The sequence below is a fragment of the Dendrobates tinctorius genome, unplaced genomic scaffold, assembly GCF_039654945.1.
Source record: "Dendrobates tinctorius isolate UK_male_01 unplaced genomic scaffold, ASM3965494v1 ptg000019l, whole genome shotgun sequence".
NCBI classification, from domain to species: Eukaryota; Metazoa; Chordata; class Amphibia; order Anura; family Dendrobatidae; genus Dendrobates; species Dendrobates tinctorius.
In genome coordinates, this window is record NW_027361687.1 from 80,743,046 (window position 1) to 80,758,003 (window position 14,958).

The 14,958-nt window shown below is 41.1% G+C and overlaps 1 protein-coding gene across 1 annotated transcript; it reads left to right on the forward strand.

Moving 5' to 3' along the window:
* Positions 1–905: 905 nt before the first annotated feature.
* On the forward strand, positions 906–12,656 carry LOC141082660 (olfactory receptor 6N1-like). The gene is made up of 2 exons (XM_073566611.1): positions 906–938; positions 11,667–12,656. The coding sequence occupies exons 1-2, from the start codon at positions 906–908 to the stop codon at positions 12,654–12,656; spliced, it is 1,023 nt and encodes a 340-aa protein (XP_073422712.1).
* The last annotated feature ends 2,302 nt before the right edge of the window (positions 12,657–14,958 follow it).

Genomic DNA, 14,958 nt, shown 5'->3' on the forward strand with positions numbered 1-14,958 from the left:
TTCATGACAATTTAGAATTTTGCCTTTTTTTCATATACTGTGTGTATATATATATATATATATATATATATATATATATATATATATTTGTCTTGGCTCTAATTGTGACGTCTCAAGGGAAAAATCTTCCCCTCAAGATTATTTCCTGCGATTCCCTTTCCAACTCAGCTCATTATAAATAGAGCGGATCATTGTTATATTTAATTTTAGTCTTTATTCATCCATGAACTGTGAGAAGATAATACGCTTTCTCCAAATAGTATTGCCTATATATAAATATGGGGTATAAATCAGAGGTAAAAACAATTATTTATCATGTGATGTGCAGATCCATGGATTTCAATGAAAATGTCTGTTTCCTACATTCCCTATTCACTTGCACAGTTCTGTACTTTGTTACAACTTTTAGTATGATGCGGAAATGGAAAATCCATTGCTTTTGATGTTCGTTCTGTTTTTAGTAACAGGCAATTTTTACGGATAATACAAATATGAGACAGCAAAGAAAACTTTTCCATTAACATAAAAGAAATGGCCGTGCAGGACCATCGAAAGAAGAAGCAGCAAATGTGCAAAGTGTGATGGAAGCATCCTGCGCTGCTGATTACATGACAACGTGTTTCAGCGTCACTGCAGCTCCTTCTTCAGGACGTCACAAAGGGATTGGAAACGCCTTGAAAGTAGACCAGCATTTCTTCATCCCATGGTGGCTTGTCATGTAATCAGCAGCGCAGGATACTTCCATCGACCTGTGATTTCTGCAGTTCTAGGAGTTGCGTCTCCCACCACTCCATAAGTTGAGCACACCTATCCTTTGTTATCTCCATGTTGGATAAGACCCTATTGCGCTTTGGTATTTTTTTATCTAAGAAGCAGCAGATGCCTTAGAAAAGACAAAATAGGTCATGGTAACGTTTCCTGCAGTGAAAGTATCAACCGTAAGAAGAAAGGATACCGTACTTCTAAAAACAATAACAATGTGGGAACGGTACAATTTCTGGATTTTCAGTAAGTAATCTCAACTCCTGGAGACAGCTGCTTACAGGAATTAGTAAATTGTAATCACCTGTTTCATTCATGATCTGATGAGCTGAATGAGCAGATTCTTTAAAGGGCAGACACTACCGGAGCCCTCAACGAACCAGGCATATTATTGACCACTAACTTGCCCTATCCTTCTTTACATTAACATCTGCTCTTGTAAGGGGGAAGGCTTCAGCACTTAATAGTTCACAGGTATATAATCCCTTGATCACGTTCTTGATTTATTGTCATGTAGTGTGTGAACTGTGACTTACCATCTATGTCAACAAATGTATTCAGAAGATGCTTTCCATTCTTTTAGCCTCCTGGTTTTCTCATTCACCCAATGAATTAGGTGTCTTGTTTGAGCTGATTTCTATGGTTACATCATGTCTGTAATACTGTATTCATGCTATGACTAAGGACAGGTCTAGATCTGAAATGCATTCTTTTTGACTTAATGCAATATTTTAATGCACCAGAAACATTTTAAATTGCATTATTGAGTTGGTGAAATTTTATGTCCAAACTGATGGAAAACCTTATTTCCTTCCAATCCAATGCTGATAACTACTGAACTGTGTAGCTGCCACCATAGTCTGTTTTTTTCTTTCAGAGGTAAAACAGACACAGATGTAAAAAACTGTACTTATAACAATTAACCCCTTCACCCCAAATCCTGTTTTCACCTTTCTGACCAGACCAATTTTGTCATGATTCAGGTTGGATTTGACAGATTAAATGCACAAAGTAACCTTTTTTTCCCTTTGGCTGTGTGCCAAAGGTGGTTTTACCCCCAGTGGCCATTAGGGTCATTGCACTGTGGTGGTTTCAGTTGTAGTTTTCCCCCCAGTTGCCATTAGGGTCATTGCACTCTGGTTCCTTGATTCAGTGCACGTGATTATGCAACAGGTGTGATTGCTCTATAAGAGAGTGTCAGGTGTGTCAATCACGGTTGGTGATAGTTCCTCATTTGCAAGCAAGCCTGGGTGAAGAATGGAGCTGAAGGAGAGTCACAGGCAGCTCAGTGAGAGTCCTGGAGTGTCAGCTATGGTGTCTGCAAGGAGGGCTGGCATGGCTTGGTGGAGTTGCAGCTATGGTGCCAGCAAGGAGTTCTTGCATGGCTTGGTGGAGTGGCAGCTATGGTGTAGAGCTGTACTCACGAAGCTAGACTTTGTTGCTGGAAAGCTGGACTCAAGATGCTGGCCTCTTTGGCAGAAAAGCTGGACTCATTTGCTGGACTCTGTTTCTGGACAGCTGCACGCAGGTGGTGGACTCTGTTTGCTCCAAGACTGCACTATGGTGTTGGATCCGGTCGGAGGAAAAGATTCACGCAGGTGGTGGGCTCTGTTGCTGGAAGCGTAAGCAACAGAGCAAAGCTAAGTAGTGTTTCCCCTGTTTTGTCACATTTCCTTATGTATGTTTTAGTGCAGTGGTGGGATTAGTTTCCGCACCGACCATTTCCCTAGTGAGGGTTTAGGTGCAGGGTGAGTCAGGGTTTTTAGGTTCCTGATCGTCGCCCGGTGTGGAACCGGCCTAGGGAACGTTAGCACTGTAGAGACACTGACTCAGGGGAGTGCAGGAGGTTTCCACTTCCCCGTTCCCTATCGCAGGGCCACCATTGTTATCGTTACCCAGGTTTTCTCTTATTGTTTAAATTCGCCTTACTGGAGGCGGAGTCTCCAGATTTACGTGTTACGTGTATTACCTAAATTCGCCTGTTGGAGGCGGCGTATCCAGCTGCACCTTTTATTATTTAAATTCGCTTCACTGGAGGCAGTGTATCCAGGGTCACGCGTGTCTTCCAAATCCGCCCTGCTGGTGGTGCTGTGTCCAGTCGCGCGTGACCATGATAAATTTTTACAATTCTGACCACTGTGACTTTATAAGGTCATAACTCTAGAAGCCTCAATGGATACCACTGATTCTGAGGTTGTTTTCTCATGACGTATTGTACTTTATGATAGTGGTAATTTTTTTGATATGACTTGCATTTATTTGTTAAAAAATGGAAATTTGGTGAAAATTTTGAAAATTTTGCAATTTTCAAACTTTTAATTTTTATGCCCTTAAATCAGAGTGGTGCCACACAAAATAGTTAATAAATAAAATTTACTACATGTCAACTTTACATCAGCACAATTTTGGAAACATATTTTGTGGTAATGTGTGCAAACTGTAAAGCCCTGTGAAATATGTTAGCGCTACATAAAAATAAAGATTATTATTATTATTATATTTTCTTGTTAGGAGCTTATAAGGGTTAAAAGTTGATCAGCAATTTCTCAATTTTACAACAAAATTTGCAAAACCATTTTTTTAGGGACCGCCTCACATTTGAAGAGACTTTAAAAGGCCTATATGACAGAAAAAAAACAAATTACACCATTCTATAAACTGCACCCCTCAAGGTACTCAAAACCACATTGAAGAAGTTTACAAGAATTTTTGGAATGTGGGATACAAAATAAACATTTACTTTTCTTTCACAAAAATGTTCCTTTAGACCTAATTTCTTTTTACTTTTGCAAGAGTAACAGGAGAAAATGGACCATATATTTTGTTGTGCAATTTCTACTGAGCATGTTGATACCCCATATGTGGGGGAAATCTACTGTTTGGGCACACGGCAGGGCTTGGAAGGGAAGGAACACATTTCACTTTTTGAAATTTGTAAAATTTGCTGGCATAATTAGCAGTCGCCATGTCATTTTTGGAGAGCCCCTGATGTGCCTAAATAGTGGAAACCCCCACAAGTGACACCATTTTGGAAACTAGACCCTCTTAGGGAACTTATCTAGATGTGTATTAAGCACCTTGAACCCCCAGATACTTGACAGAAGTTTATAACTTTAAGCCGTGAAAAAAAACAATTTTTTCCCAGATAAATCTTATAAAGCTCCACATTTTCATAAGGATGACAAGAGAAATTGCTTCATACAATTTGTTGTGCAATTTCTCCTGAGTACACCGATGCCCTAGATGTGGGGGAATACTACTGCTACTGTTTGGGTGCACGACAGAGCTTGGAAAGGAAAGAGCGCCATTTGATTTTTTGAATGTAAAATTTTCTAGAATAATTAGCGGATATCATGTACAGGTTGGAGAGCCTCTGATGTGCCTAAAAAGTGGAAACCCCCCTCAAGTGACAACATTTTTGAAATTATAACCTTTTGAGAAATTATCTACAGCTGTAGTAAAAATTTTGACTCAATGGGTGTTTTCTAGAAACAAGCAGCAGTGGATTTTGCTGAGTGAAAATTGCAAACTGCCATTGCAGTGATCAGTACGTTATAGTGCCCAGTACGTTGCAGTCACCAATACGTTATGCCCTGTCTGTGCTTCTGGAGACTTGCACCTGTAAATTAGGTGAGCTCTCATCACTACAGAAATGCCAAACATGAGGACACTAAATGTGGTAAAGGCACACTGGGACTCAGAAGGGAGGTGGGAGGATTTGGATTTGGGAGCGCAGAATTTGCTGAATTTCTTTTACTGAGCGTGAAGCCATTTAGCTTTTCCAGATCCTTTGTGCTAGTAGTAAGGTGGAAGCCCCCTTACAATAACAGATGAAGGACCTGAGTGGGCACTTGCTTTTTTGCAGATTGAGTGGAAGCTTTTTTTGAAAACATAGCATTTGGGATCACATTTATCCGGCGACCTACGATGACCACTTACTTTGGGGTTTCCATCTAAATTTCTGAGTGATGTGACAGATGAAACCCTGAGGGATTTACACAGAAATCCCAATGTAAGCGCTCAGCGCAGAGCACAGGATAAATGTCCACCGTCCACTGCGGTCTTTTGGAGGGAGAATGAAAAAAAACATCAGCATGTGAAGAATTGGTTTATGGTTTTATTTATTTTTTACGTTCCTCATGCCATATAAGTGATTAGACAATTTTACTCTTCGGGTCGATGCGATTGCAGCGATAAAAGATGCATATCGGGATTTTAAATTTGGCTGCTGTCACACACTTAAACACGCTTTTTATTGCGAAAACTAGTTTTTGCATCACCATATTTTGAGAGCTATAATTTTTTCATATTTTGGCTGACAGAGTCATGTTATGGCTTGTTTTTTATGGGACGAGCTGACATTTTTATTGGAACCATTTTCGGGCACATGACATTTTTTGATCGCTTTCTATTCCAATTTTTGGGGGACAGAATGAATAAAAACTAGCAATTGCTAGAAATTGCTTTTTGCTTTTTTTAATACTGTTCCACGTGTGGTAAAATTGGTAAGACAACTTTATTCTTTGGGTCAGTATGATTACAGCAATACCTCATTTATATCTTTTTTCATGTCTTGGCGCTTTTACACAATAAAGGCTATGTTACAGAAAAAAATTATTATTTTTGCATCGCTTTATTCTGAGAGCTATAACTTTTTTATTTTTCTGTTGATGGAGCTGTATGTTGGCTTGTTTTTTGCGCAACAAAATAACTTTTTCACCATTTTTATTTACATCCGTTTTTTTGATCGCGCTTTATTGCAGTTTTTGTTCAGTGGTATGATGATAAAGCATTGTTTTTTGCCTTGCTTTTTTAACAAGTGGTATAGTTTTATAGAGCGGTTCGTTATGGACGCAGCGATACCAAATATGTGCACTTTTCATTGTTTTTTTTTTACTTACATAAATGGATTTATTGGAAAAATATTTATTTTCTTTTCCTTTATTTAGGATTTTTTTAAAATAATTTTACACATAATATATTTTTTTTGTACTATTTTTACATTGTCCCAGTATGAGGCATCACTAAATAATGTCAGATCGCTGATCTGACACGTTGCACAGCTTAGCATCAGATGAGCGATCTGACAGGCAGTGAAGGAGGCATGCCTGCGCCTACTCCCAGCAGGGGCTCTCAAGCCACCTCCCTGCAGGAATCTGGAGGACCCCGTGGCCATCTTGGTACCTGGGGTCTCCATGGAGACCCTCAGGACAATGCATCTCGTCTTGAGGGAAGCGCACAGGGAACTGATTCCCTGCACGATGCTTCTCTATGCCGCTGTCACTATTGACAGCAGCATCAGAGGGGTTAAATGCCCACGATCGGTGCTAGCACTAATTGTGGGCATTGCTGCGGGGTATCAGGTGTCACATACAGTTGTGGTGCTCAGCGTGAGGCTACACAATCGTTTTTGGAGAAGATGAGAGACACCAGACCAAACAATGCAGACGAACTGAAGGCTGCTATAAAAGCAAACTGGGCTTCAATAACATCTCATCAGTGCCACAGACTGACTGCCTCCATGCCATGCCACATTGATGTAGTAATTAATGCAAAAGGAGCCCCAACCAAGTATTTAGTGCATTTACTGAGCATACATTTCAGTAGGCCAACATTTTGCATTTATAAATCATTTTTGGTGTTATAAAGTTCTAGCGATGAACCCGTTCTACGCCCGGGTGGCGAGCATTTTTATTGGTATATGGTCTCCCATCCTGGTATGTGCTGCCCCCCTCCTATCCTGGCATGCATGGCACCCCTCATCCCTATCCTGGTATGCATGGTACCCCTGATCCCTATCCTGGTATGCATGATACCCTCACCCCCCAATCCTGGTATGCATGGTACCCCCTTATCCATATACTGGTATTCATGGTTCCCTCACCCCCCAATCCTGGCATGCATGGTCCCCCCTCATCCCTATTGTGGTATGCATGGCACCCCCTCATCCCCATCCTGGCATGCATGGTCCTCTCACCCCCCAATCCTGGTATGCATGGTCCCCTCACCCCCCCAATCCTGATATGTATGGTCCCCTCACCCCCTATCCTGGTAAGCATGGTCCCCTCACCCCCCTTTCGTGGTATGCATGGTCCCCTCACCCCCTTTCATGGTATGTGTGGTTCCCTCACCCCCCTTTTGTGGTATGCATGGTCCCCTCACCCCCCAATCCTGGTATACATGGCCTCCCTCACCCGCCTTTCCTGGTATGCACGGTCCCCTCACCCCCTTTCCTGGTATGCATGGTCCCCCTCACCCCTATTAAACTGCTCACATACAAAAAAAACATTTATTCTCACCTTTCTTCCATGTGTCCAGTCCTGTCCTGTTCTGAGGGAGGCCGGGGGGAGGAGTCTGGCGCCGGAGTACGCGCATGCCCATACCGCTCTGTTCAGTTCCATATTGCTGAAGACACACTGCAAATGTGTCTTCAGTAAAATGGCGGCGGATAGCGCTATGCATATGCGCAATTCCCACGCGCACTCCTGCCTTGGTCTCTGGCCGAAGAGAAGCGCCGCGGCAATGCTCTTCTCATTCAGGTAAGTATGTAAGTATGGCGCCCGAGATCGCGGTATGCAGTGTGTACGCGTACCGCCATCTCCTGCGCCATGCACACTCCTCTTACTGCTGGAGGCCTCAATCTGTCTGGAGCCAGACTGCGTAGGTGCTTCGCACTTGCGCAGTCTATGACGGCTACAGACAGAGTGACGCTTACAGCGTTATATTATAGATTCTAATTTATTGAGATAATGACTCTTGGGTTTTCTTTGGCTGTAAGCCATAATCATCAACATTAACAATAATAATCATGCAAAATAGATCACTCTGTCTGTAATGACTCAATAGAATATATGAGTTTCACTTTTTGTAATGAAGAACTGAAATACATTTTTTGATAGCATTCTAATTTTGTGAGAAGCACCTGCATATATACGTCTGCATCTTTCCATCATTACTGGGCGGGGATACACACTTCCACCAAATTCTAAACTGATTGAAGGGGCATTTCAGACTTTAACTTTTTTTTAAAGTCTTTTACATGTACAAAAAACATCCTACTTCTTGAGGTTATCCAAGTCTTTGGGTGATCTAATTATCTTAACCAGAATCTAATTATTGGTGACATAGAATCCGATAGTGGAATCGTGATGACAAGATATTCATAATGGACCAGATTTTTGTTTTTACAAATATAAATAATGTTTAACAATGTGTTACGTTATCTCTTCCTTTTTATGCTTTAAATCTTCTAATCATGTAGTTATTGTCTTTTCCGATCAACTAATTTTTCTTTAAAAGTCCAAACTTTTGTATAATTTTTGATGCAATTGTTCATATATTATTTTAATTTTATCAAGATATTTGACCCTTGTAAAATAAAAGACCCATGTTCCATACCTTCAGTGAAACAATATGATTCTTCCAAAGCTTCATTGATATCAGCGGATCAATGGGATGCCTTGGTTTGTCGATGGATTTCCAAGTTGAGGCAGCAATTTTAAGAGGGAACCTTTCATCATATTAACCCCTTCCCGACCAGTGACACAGTGTATGCATCATGAAAGTCGGCGCCAATCCGACCGATGCATATGCTGTGTCATGACTTTAAAGCCCCCCTGCGTGTTGGGTGACCGGGGTCAATGAAAGGTCACCTGACCCGCAGATACAGGGGGCTTTGTACTTCACCACAGGGGGTGTGGCTTCACCCCCATGTGGCTGCGATCACTCTGATTGGCTGTTAAAAGTGAAACAGCCAATCAGAGCGATAGTAATATTTCATCAATGAAATTTGATGAAATATTACAAACCAGCCATGGCCGATGCTGCAGTAGCATCGGACATGGCTGGAGACAGCAATCAGACCCCCCACACACCTGCTGACAGGAGCGATCAGCCTCCGCCACTGAATGACAGTGGCGATCTGTCACCGCTGTCATCATCTGCTCCCCCCGCCTTCCCCCCGATCCCCCCAGCTTCCAATCACCCCCCTCTTACCCTCCAGTATCTTCCGAGTGCCGCTGTTGCTCCTGGTGTCCCGCGGTCCCGGATCATGGGCACCGCCATCTTGGAAAATGGCGGGTGCATGAGCAGTGCTCCCACTCAATTCTGCTCGCTGCAGATTCGATTCATTCATTTTGATCACTGTGATCAACTCTCACAGTGATAAAGGGGGGTTTATTTACTTTTTATTTACTTTTTATCACCCCCATAGGTAGGCACAAATAATAAAATAAAGAAATTATTTTTATTTTTCCATTAGGGATAGGGTTAGGGTTGGAAATAGGGTTAGGGTTGGAATTAGGGTTAGGGTGGAATTAGGGTTAGGGTTGGAATTAGGATTAGGGTGGAATTAGGGTTAGGGTTGGAATTAGGGTTAGGGTTAGGGTGGAATTAGGGTTAGGGTTAGGGTTGGAATTAAGGTTAGGGTTAGGGTTGGAATTAGGGTTAGGGTTGGACTTAGGGTTAGGGTGGAATTAGGGTTAGGGTTGGAATTAGGGTTAGGGTTAGGGTGGAATTAGGGCTAGGGTTAGGGTTGGAATTATGGTTAGGGTTAGGGTTGGAATTAGGGTTAAGATTAGGGTTAGGGGTGTGTTGGGGTTAGGGTTGGAATTAGGGTTAGACTTGTGGTTAGGGTTATGGTTAGGGTTAGGATTAGTGTTAGGGATGTGTTGGGGTTAGGGTTGTGGTTAGGGGTGTGCTGGGATTAGGGTTGGAGTTAGAATTGAGGGGTTTTCACTGTTTAGGCACATAAGGGGGTCTCCAAAACCGACATGGTGCCACCATTGATTCCAGCCAATTTTGTGTTCAAAAAGTCAAACGGTGCTCCCTCTCTTCCAAGCCACGACATGTGCCCAAACAGTGGTTTACCCCAACATATGGGGTATCAGCGTACTCAGACTCCCAAAGTTGTTGTGCAGTTTGTCCTAATTTCTCCTGTTACCCTTGGGAAAATAAAAAATTGGGGGCTAAAAAATGATTTTTGAGGAAAAAAAATGATTTTTTTTATTTTCACGTCTCTGCGTTATAAACTCCTGTGAAGCTCTTGGGGGTTCAAAGTGCTCACCAGACATCTAGATAAGTTCCTTGGAAGGTCTAATTTCCAAAATGAGGTCACTTGTGGATGGTTTCTATTGTTTAGGAACATCAGGGGCTATTCTAACGTAACAAGGACCGCAGACCATTCCATCAAAGTCTGTATTTCAAAAGACTTCCATTCCGAGCCCTGATGTGTGCCCAAACAATGGTCCCCTCCCACATATGGGATACAAGCATACTCAGAACAAACTGGACAACTACTTTTGGGGTACAATTTCTCCTCTTACCCTTGTGAAAATAAAAAATTGCGAGCTAAAAATCATTTTTTGAAGAAAAAAAATGATTTTTTATTTTCACAGCTTTGCGTTATAAACTTCTGTGAATCACTTAGGGGTTCAAAGTGCTCACCACACATCTAGATAAGTTCCTTGGGGGGTCTAGTTTCCAAAATGGAGTCATATGTGGGGGGTTTCCACAGTTTAGGTACATCAGGGGCTCTGCAAATGTAACATGACGCCCGCAGACCATTCCATCAAAGTCAGCATTTCAAAATGTCACTACTTCCTTTCCGAGCCCCGACGTGTGCCCAAACAGTGGTTCTCCCCCACATATGGGGTACCAGCGTACTCAGGACAAACTGTACAACAACTTTTCGGTCCAATTTATCCTGTTACCCTTGTGAAAATAAAAAATTGCGGACTAAAAAATAATTTTTTGAGGAAAAAACCTTTTTTTTTATTTTAACGGCTCTGCGTTATAAACTTCTGTGAAGCACCTGGGGGTTCAAAGTGTTCACTATGCATCTAGATAAGTTCCTTATGGGGCGTAGTTTCCAAAATGTGGTCATTTATGGGGGAGCTCCAAAGTTTAGGCACACAGGGGCTCTCCAAACACGACATGGTGTCCGCTAACTATTGGAGCTAATTTTCCTTTCAAAAAGTCAAATGGCGCTCTTTCCCTTCTGAGCCCTGCCGTGCGCCCAAACAGTGGTTCCCCCCACATATGGGGTACCAGCGTACTCAGGACAAACTGGACAACAACTTTTGTGGTCCAATTTCTCATGATAGCCATGTGAAAATAAAAAATAGCATGCTAAATAATCATTTTTGAGGAAAAAAAATGATTTTTTTATTTTCCCTGCTCTGCGTTATAAACTTTTGTGAGGCACTTGGAGGTTCAAAGTGCTCACTACACACCTAGATAAGTTCCTTATGGGGTTTAGTTTCCAAAATGGTGTCACTTGTGGGGGGGTTTCACTGTTTAGGCACACAGGGACTCTCCAAACGCGACACGGTGTCCGATAACGATTGGAGCTAATTTTCCATTCGAAAGGTCAAATGGCTCTCCTTCCCTTCCGAAATTGTGAAATTTTCAAAATTTTCACCAAATTTCTGATTTTTTCACAAATAAACGCAAAAATTATCAACCTAAATTTACCACTATCATGAATCCCAATATGTCACGAAAAAACATTGTCAGAATCGCTAGGATGCTTTGAAGCGTTCTAGAGTTATTACCTCTTAAAGGGATACTGGTCAGAATTGCAAAAAATGGCCAGGTCATTAAGCTCAAAATAGGCTTGGTCATGAAGGGGTTAAGGCTTCCCTAACCAGAAACAACAAAAATCAGCCACTGGCTATGGAATTGCAGCCAGCAATTGTGGCATTTTAGAGAAGACCTACTTGAAAAAATGGGCACTAATTTATTTTGGTTGTCTATGTACCTCAGTTATTTCAGAGTAAAACATACCCAACTGCAATTGACCAGGAGGTAATTCATGTTGTCCATAGTTAGGGCAGCGCTAATCTGAAGATCTAAAGATATTATAGATATTTTGCCTTGTTTTACTATTTTTGTTATTTTTATAGGGATTTGTACTTTATGAACGTCATGATTTCAATAAGACAACGGTAACAGAATTCATACTTCTTGCCTTTGCTGATTTGCAGCATCTACAGATTTTACTTTTTATATTTGTCTTATTGCCATTTTTATCTTGTGTGGTGGGGAACAGTGTCATACTTGTCTTAGTAAGATATGAGCGCTCGCTTCATACACCAATGTATTTTTTTATTGCCATCTTTGCTCTTCTGGAAATAATATTTGTATCTGTCATCATTCCTAAACTCCTAGCTAATTTAATAGAAGCAAATCGGAAGATATCATTCATTGGATGCTTTGCCCAGTTCTATATATTTGATTCTTTGGGAGTAGCAGAATGTTATCTTCTGGTGGTTATGGCTTTTGATCGGGACTTAGCCATTAACAAGCCCTTGCATTATTCCAGGATAATGAACAATGCTTTATGTATTGAACTTGCAGTTGTCCCTTGGGTCATTGGATTTGTCATCACTGCCATACCTACAATAGTGACAGCTGAGCTGGAATTTTGTGGACCCAATGAAATCAACCATTACTTCTGTGATTTTGCTCCAATACAAAATCTAGCATGTTCTAATCCCACAGTCAGCAACCTAGTCACGAGTTCAGCAGCTGCAATTGGAAGCACTGTTCCATTCATGATCATTTTAGGATTTTATATCCACATCATTGCCCTAATCTTAAAAATTAAAAGCACTAGAGGCAAGCAGAAAGCCTTCTCCACCTGTTCATCTCACCTCACTGTAGCCTCCTTGTTCTACGGGTCAACCACCATTGTATATGTTAGGCCTAAAGGCAGTCAACATGACAAATTCCTTGCTCTCATATACACTGTTATTATCCCTTTCTTAAATCCATTTATTTATACCTTAAAGAACAAGAATGTCAAAGAAGCTCTAAAAAATACAAGACTAGTAAAAGTCCTTGGTCAAATTAGGAATAAGGACCTTCATCTGGACAATTGTAGATATTCATAAATGGAAGGAGGCTCAAAGATAAACTGGCAAAAAAAATTCAAATATTACAAAAAGCTTAATCTTGACTCCTGACACTGGGTTCATCGATTGACCCAAAACAAAAGCAATTTTATTTAGTATAAATGTAAATAAATAAGTAGGTTCTCAAGTAAAATGTCAGATAGTGTTTATATCTATTGTATTTTTACAATATAGATTTTTATTAATTTTTAAATTGAAAAAAAAAGCTACTGTCTCTCACAGTTTTGCAAAAACTGGAATAATGAAACACTTTTCATGCATAGAAGGGATTAAAACATTGACACCAGCCATTCACTTCGAGGAAGGCAGAGATTACTCCACATGTTAAGTATAGCAGTCGCAGAAGATCTGGACAAGCTGCAGGATATGATACTTTGGAATTCAGCCAGTAGCACCTGAAAAGGTGACAAAAGAAAAAATAAGGTTAAGTTACGGAGATCCAAGAGCTATAGCTAAGACTATAAAGGCCTCAGTTAGCATATTAAATATTCAAGTTCATGATACTAAAATTGGGAAAAGAACGACCAAATATGACTTGTTTTGAAGAGTTGCAGAAGAAAGATTCTATTCTTCTAACAAAGAATACGGCAGAATGGCTAAAATTAGCTAAGTTGCATCTAAACACATCACAAAGCTTCTGGAAAAAATGCCATTTGGACACAAGTCTATAATGGAGATATTGGCTATAATGTTCAGTGCCATATTTCTGATAAACCAAACACTACATGTAAGCACTAACACAAAAGAATGGAGAAGTGATGATTTGGTCTTGTACTGAAACTGTTGGACTTGCAGTCACTGAGTCAATCATGAAGTCCTCGGTATACCAAAGTATTTAAGAGTTACATATGAGGCCATCTATTCAGAAGCTAATATGTGTCTGAAACTGGGTCACAATCAGACAATGATCACAAGCAGAATAACAAATTGTGTCTGAATAGCTGGAAAAGTAAAGAATCAAAGTGTTGCAATGTCCAAGGCAAAGTTCAGACTTCACCCCATTTGAAATACTGTGGAGGGACCTTAAGAGAGCTATGCATAAACTAAAGCTCATAAACCTCAATGAACTTAAGAAATGTTCTAAAAAGGAGACTGGGCCAAAAATGTTTCAGAACAATGTGAGGGATGGAATAAGAAAAAGCCAACTTCAAATGACTTCATACAGAAAAGGCTGACTTCAAATTATTGCTGCTTCAGGTGGGTCTACAAGAAATTCGTTTTGAGGTTATTTAAATTTTCACACATTGCTTCCGCATTTTGTCCCATCATTGAAAAAGAGAAATAGCCGTACTTGCAATACCACGTCCAAACACAAATGCACAATAGGTTGCAGCAGATCCCCCTGATAAAGGCAGGGGCAGCACAGGTGTAAAATAATGATAAAACAAGCCTCTTACTAACCCACCAAACATCTGTGGGATGGCTACCTAGCATTCCAATCGCACACATATCTACAAAGAGTGTCGTTCACACTATTATGTGAGATGCACCTCTATCTGTATAGAAGCCTATTACCAATGCCCCTAGTATTACATCAGGTGGGCTGCCAATACTATATGTGCACCCACAAGCCAGAGACCCCACATTACCCAGCCATCACTAGACGGATGCTGTTATCATGGGGGCCTTGCTGCATCCTGTTGTGTGTTTGTGTCTGGGCATGTTATTGCAAGTATTTCTGCTCTTTCTATCTTTTTGTGATGTTTTTAACTGATTTTTGCCCTCTTTTTCAGTGACTTACTTTGTTGCCCAGACAATCGTAAATAAATAAAAACATGGTGGAGTTTGTGACATGCTGTTTATCTAAGGTTTTTACTAGAGTTGAGCGAAACGGGTCGAAAAATTTCAAAAGTCGCCGACTTTTGGCAAAGTCGGGTTTCATGAAACGAAACCCGACCCTAGGATGAGGTCGGCCACGAGGTCGGTGACTTACGCGCCAAAGTCGCGTTTCAAAAGTTTGTTTTGCGCTCTTTTTCAGCCAATCAGGATCCACGGACACTGTGGGCAACGTGATGACATAGGCAGGGGTCACCAATATCTTTCAGAAGGGCATGCAAGTGATTGGCTTGCTTTGGTGGGCGTCACAGGGGGTATAAAAGGGCGTTCACGCCGACCGCCATCTTACTTCTGCCGATCTCAGTATAGGGAGAGGTTGCTGCTGATTCTGTAGGGAGAGTGTTAGGCAGGGAAGAAGACAAAAAAACTGCTTCTGCTGCTAGCGATTTGGCCTGTACAACACACCAGTCACTGTGTGTGCAGTGCAAGGGGAGGCTATATAGTG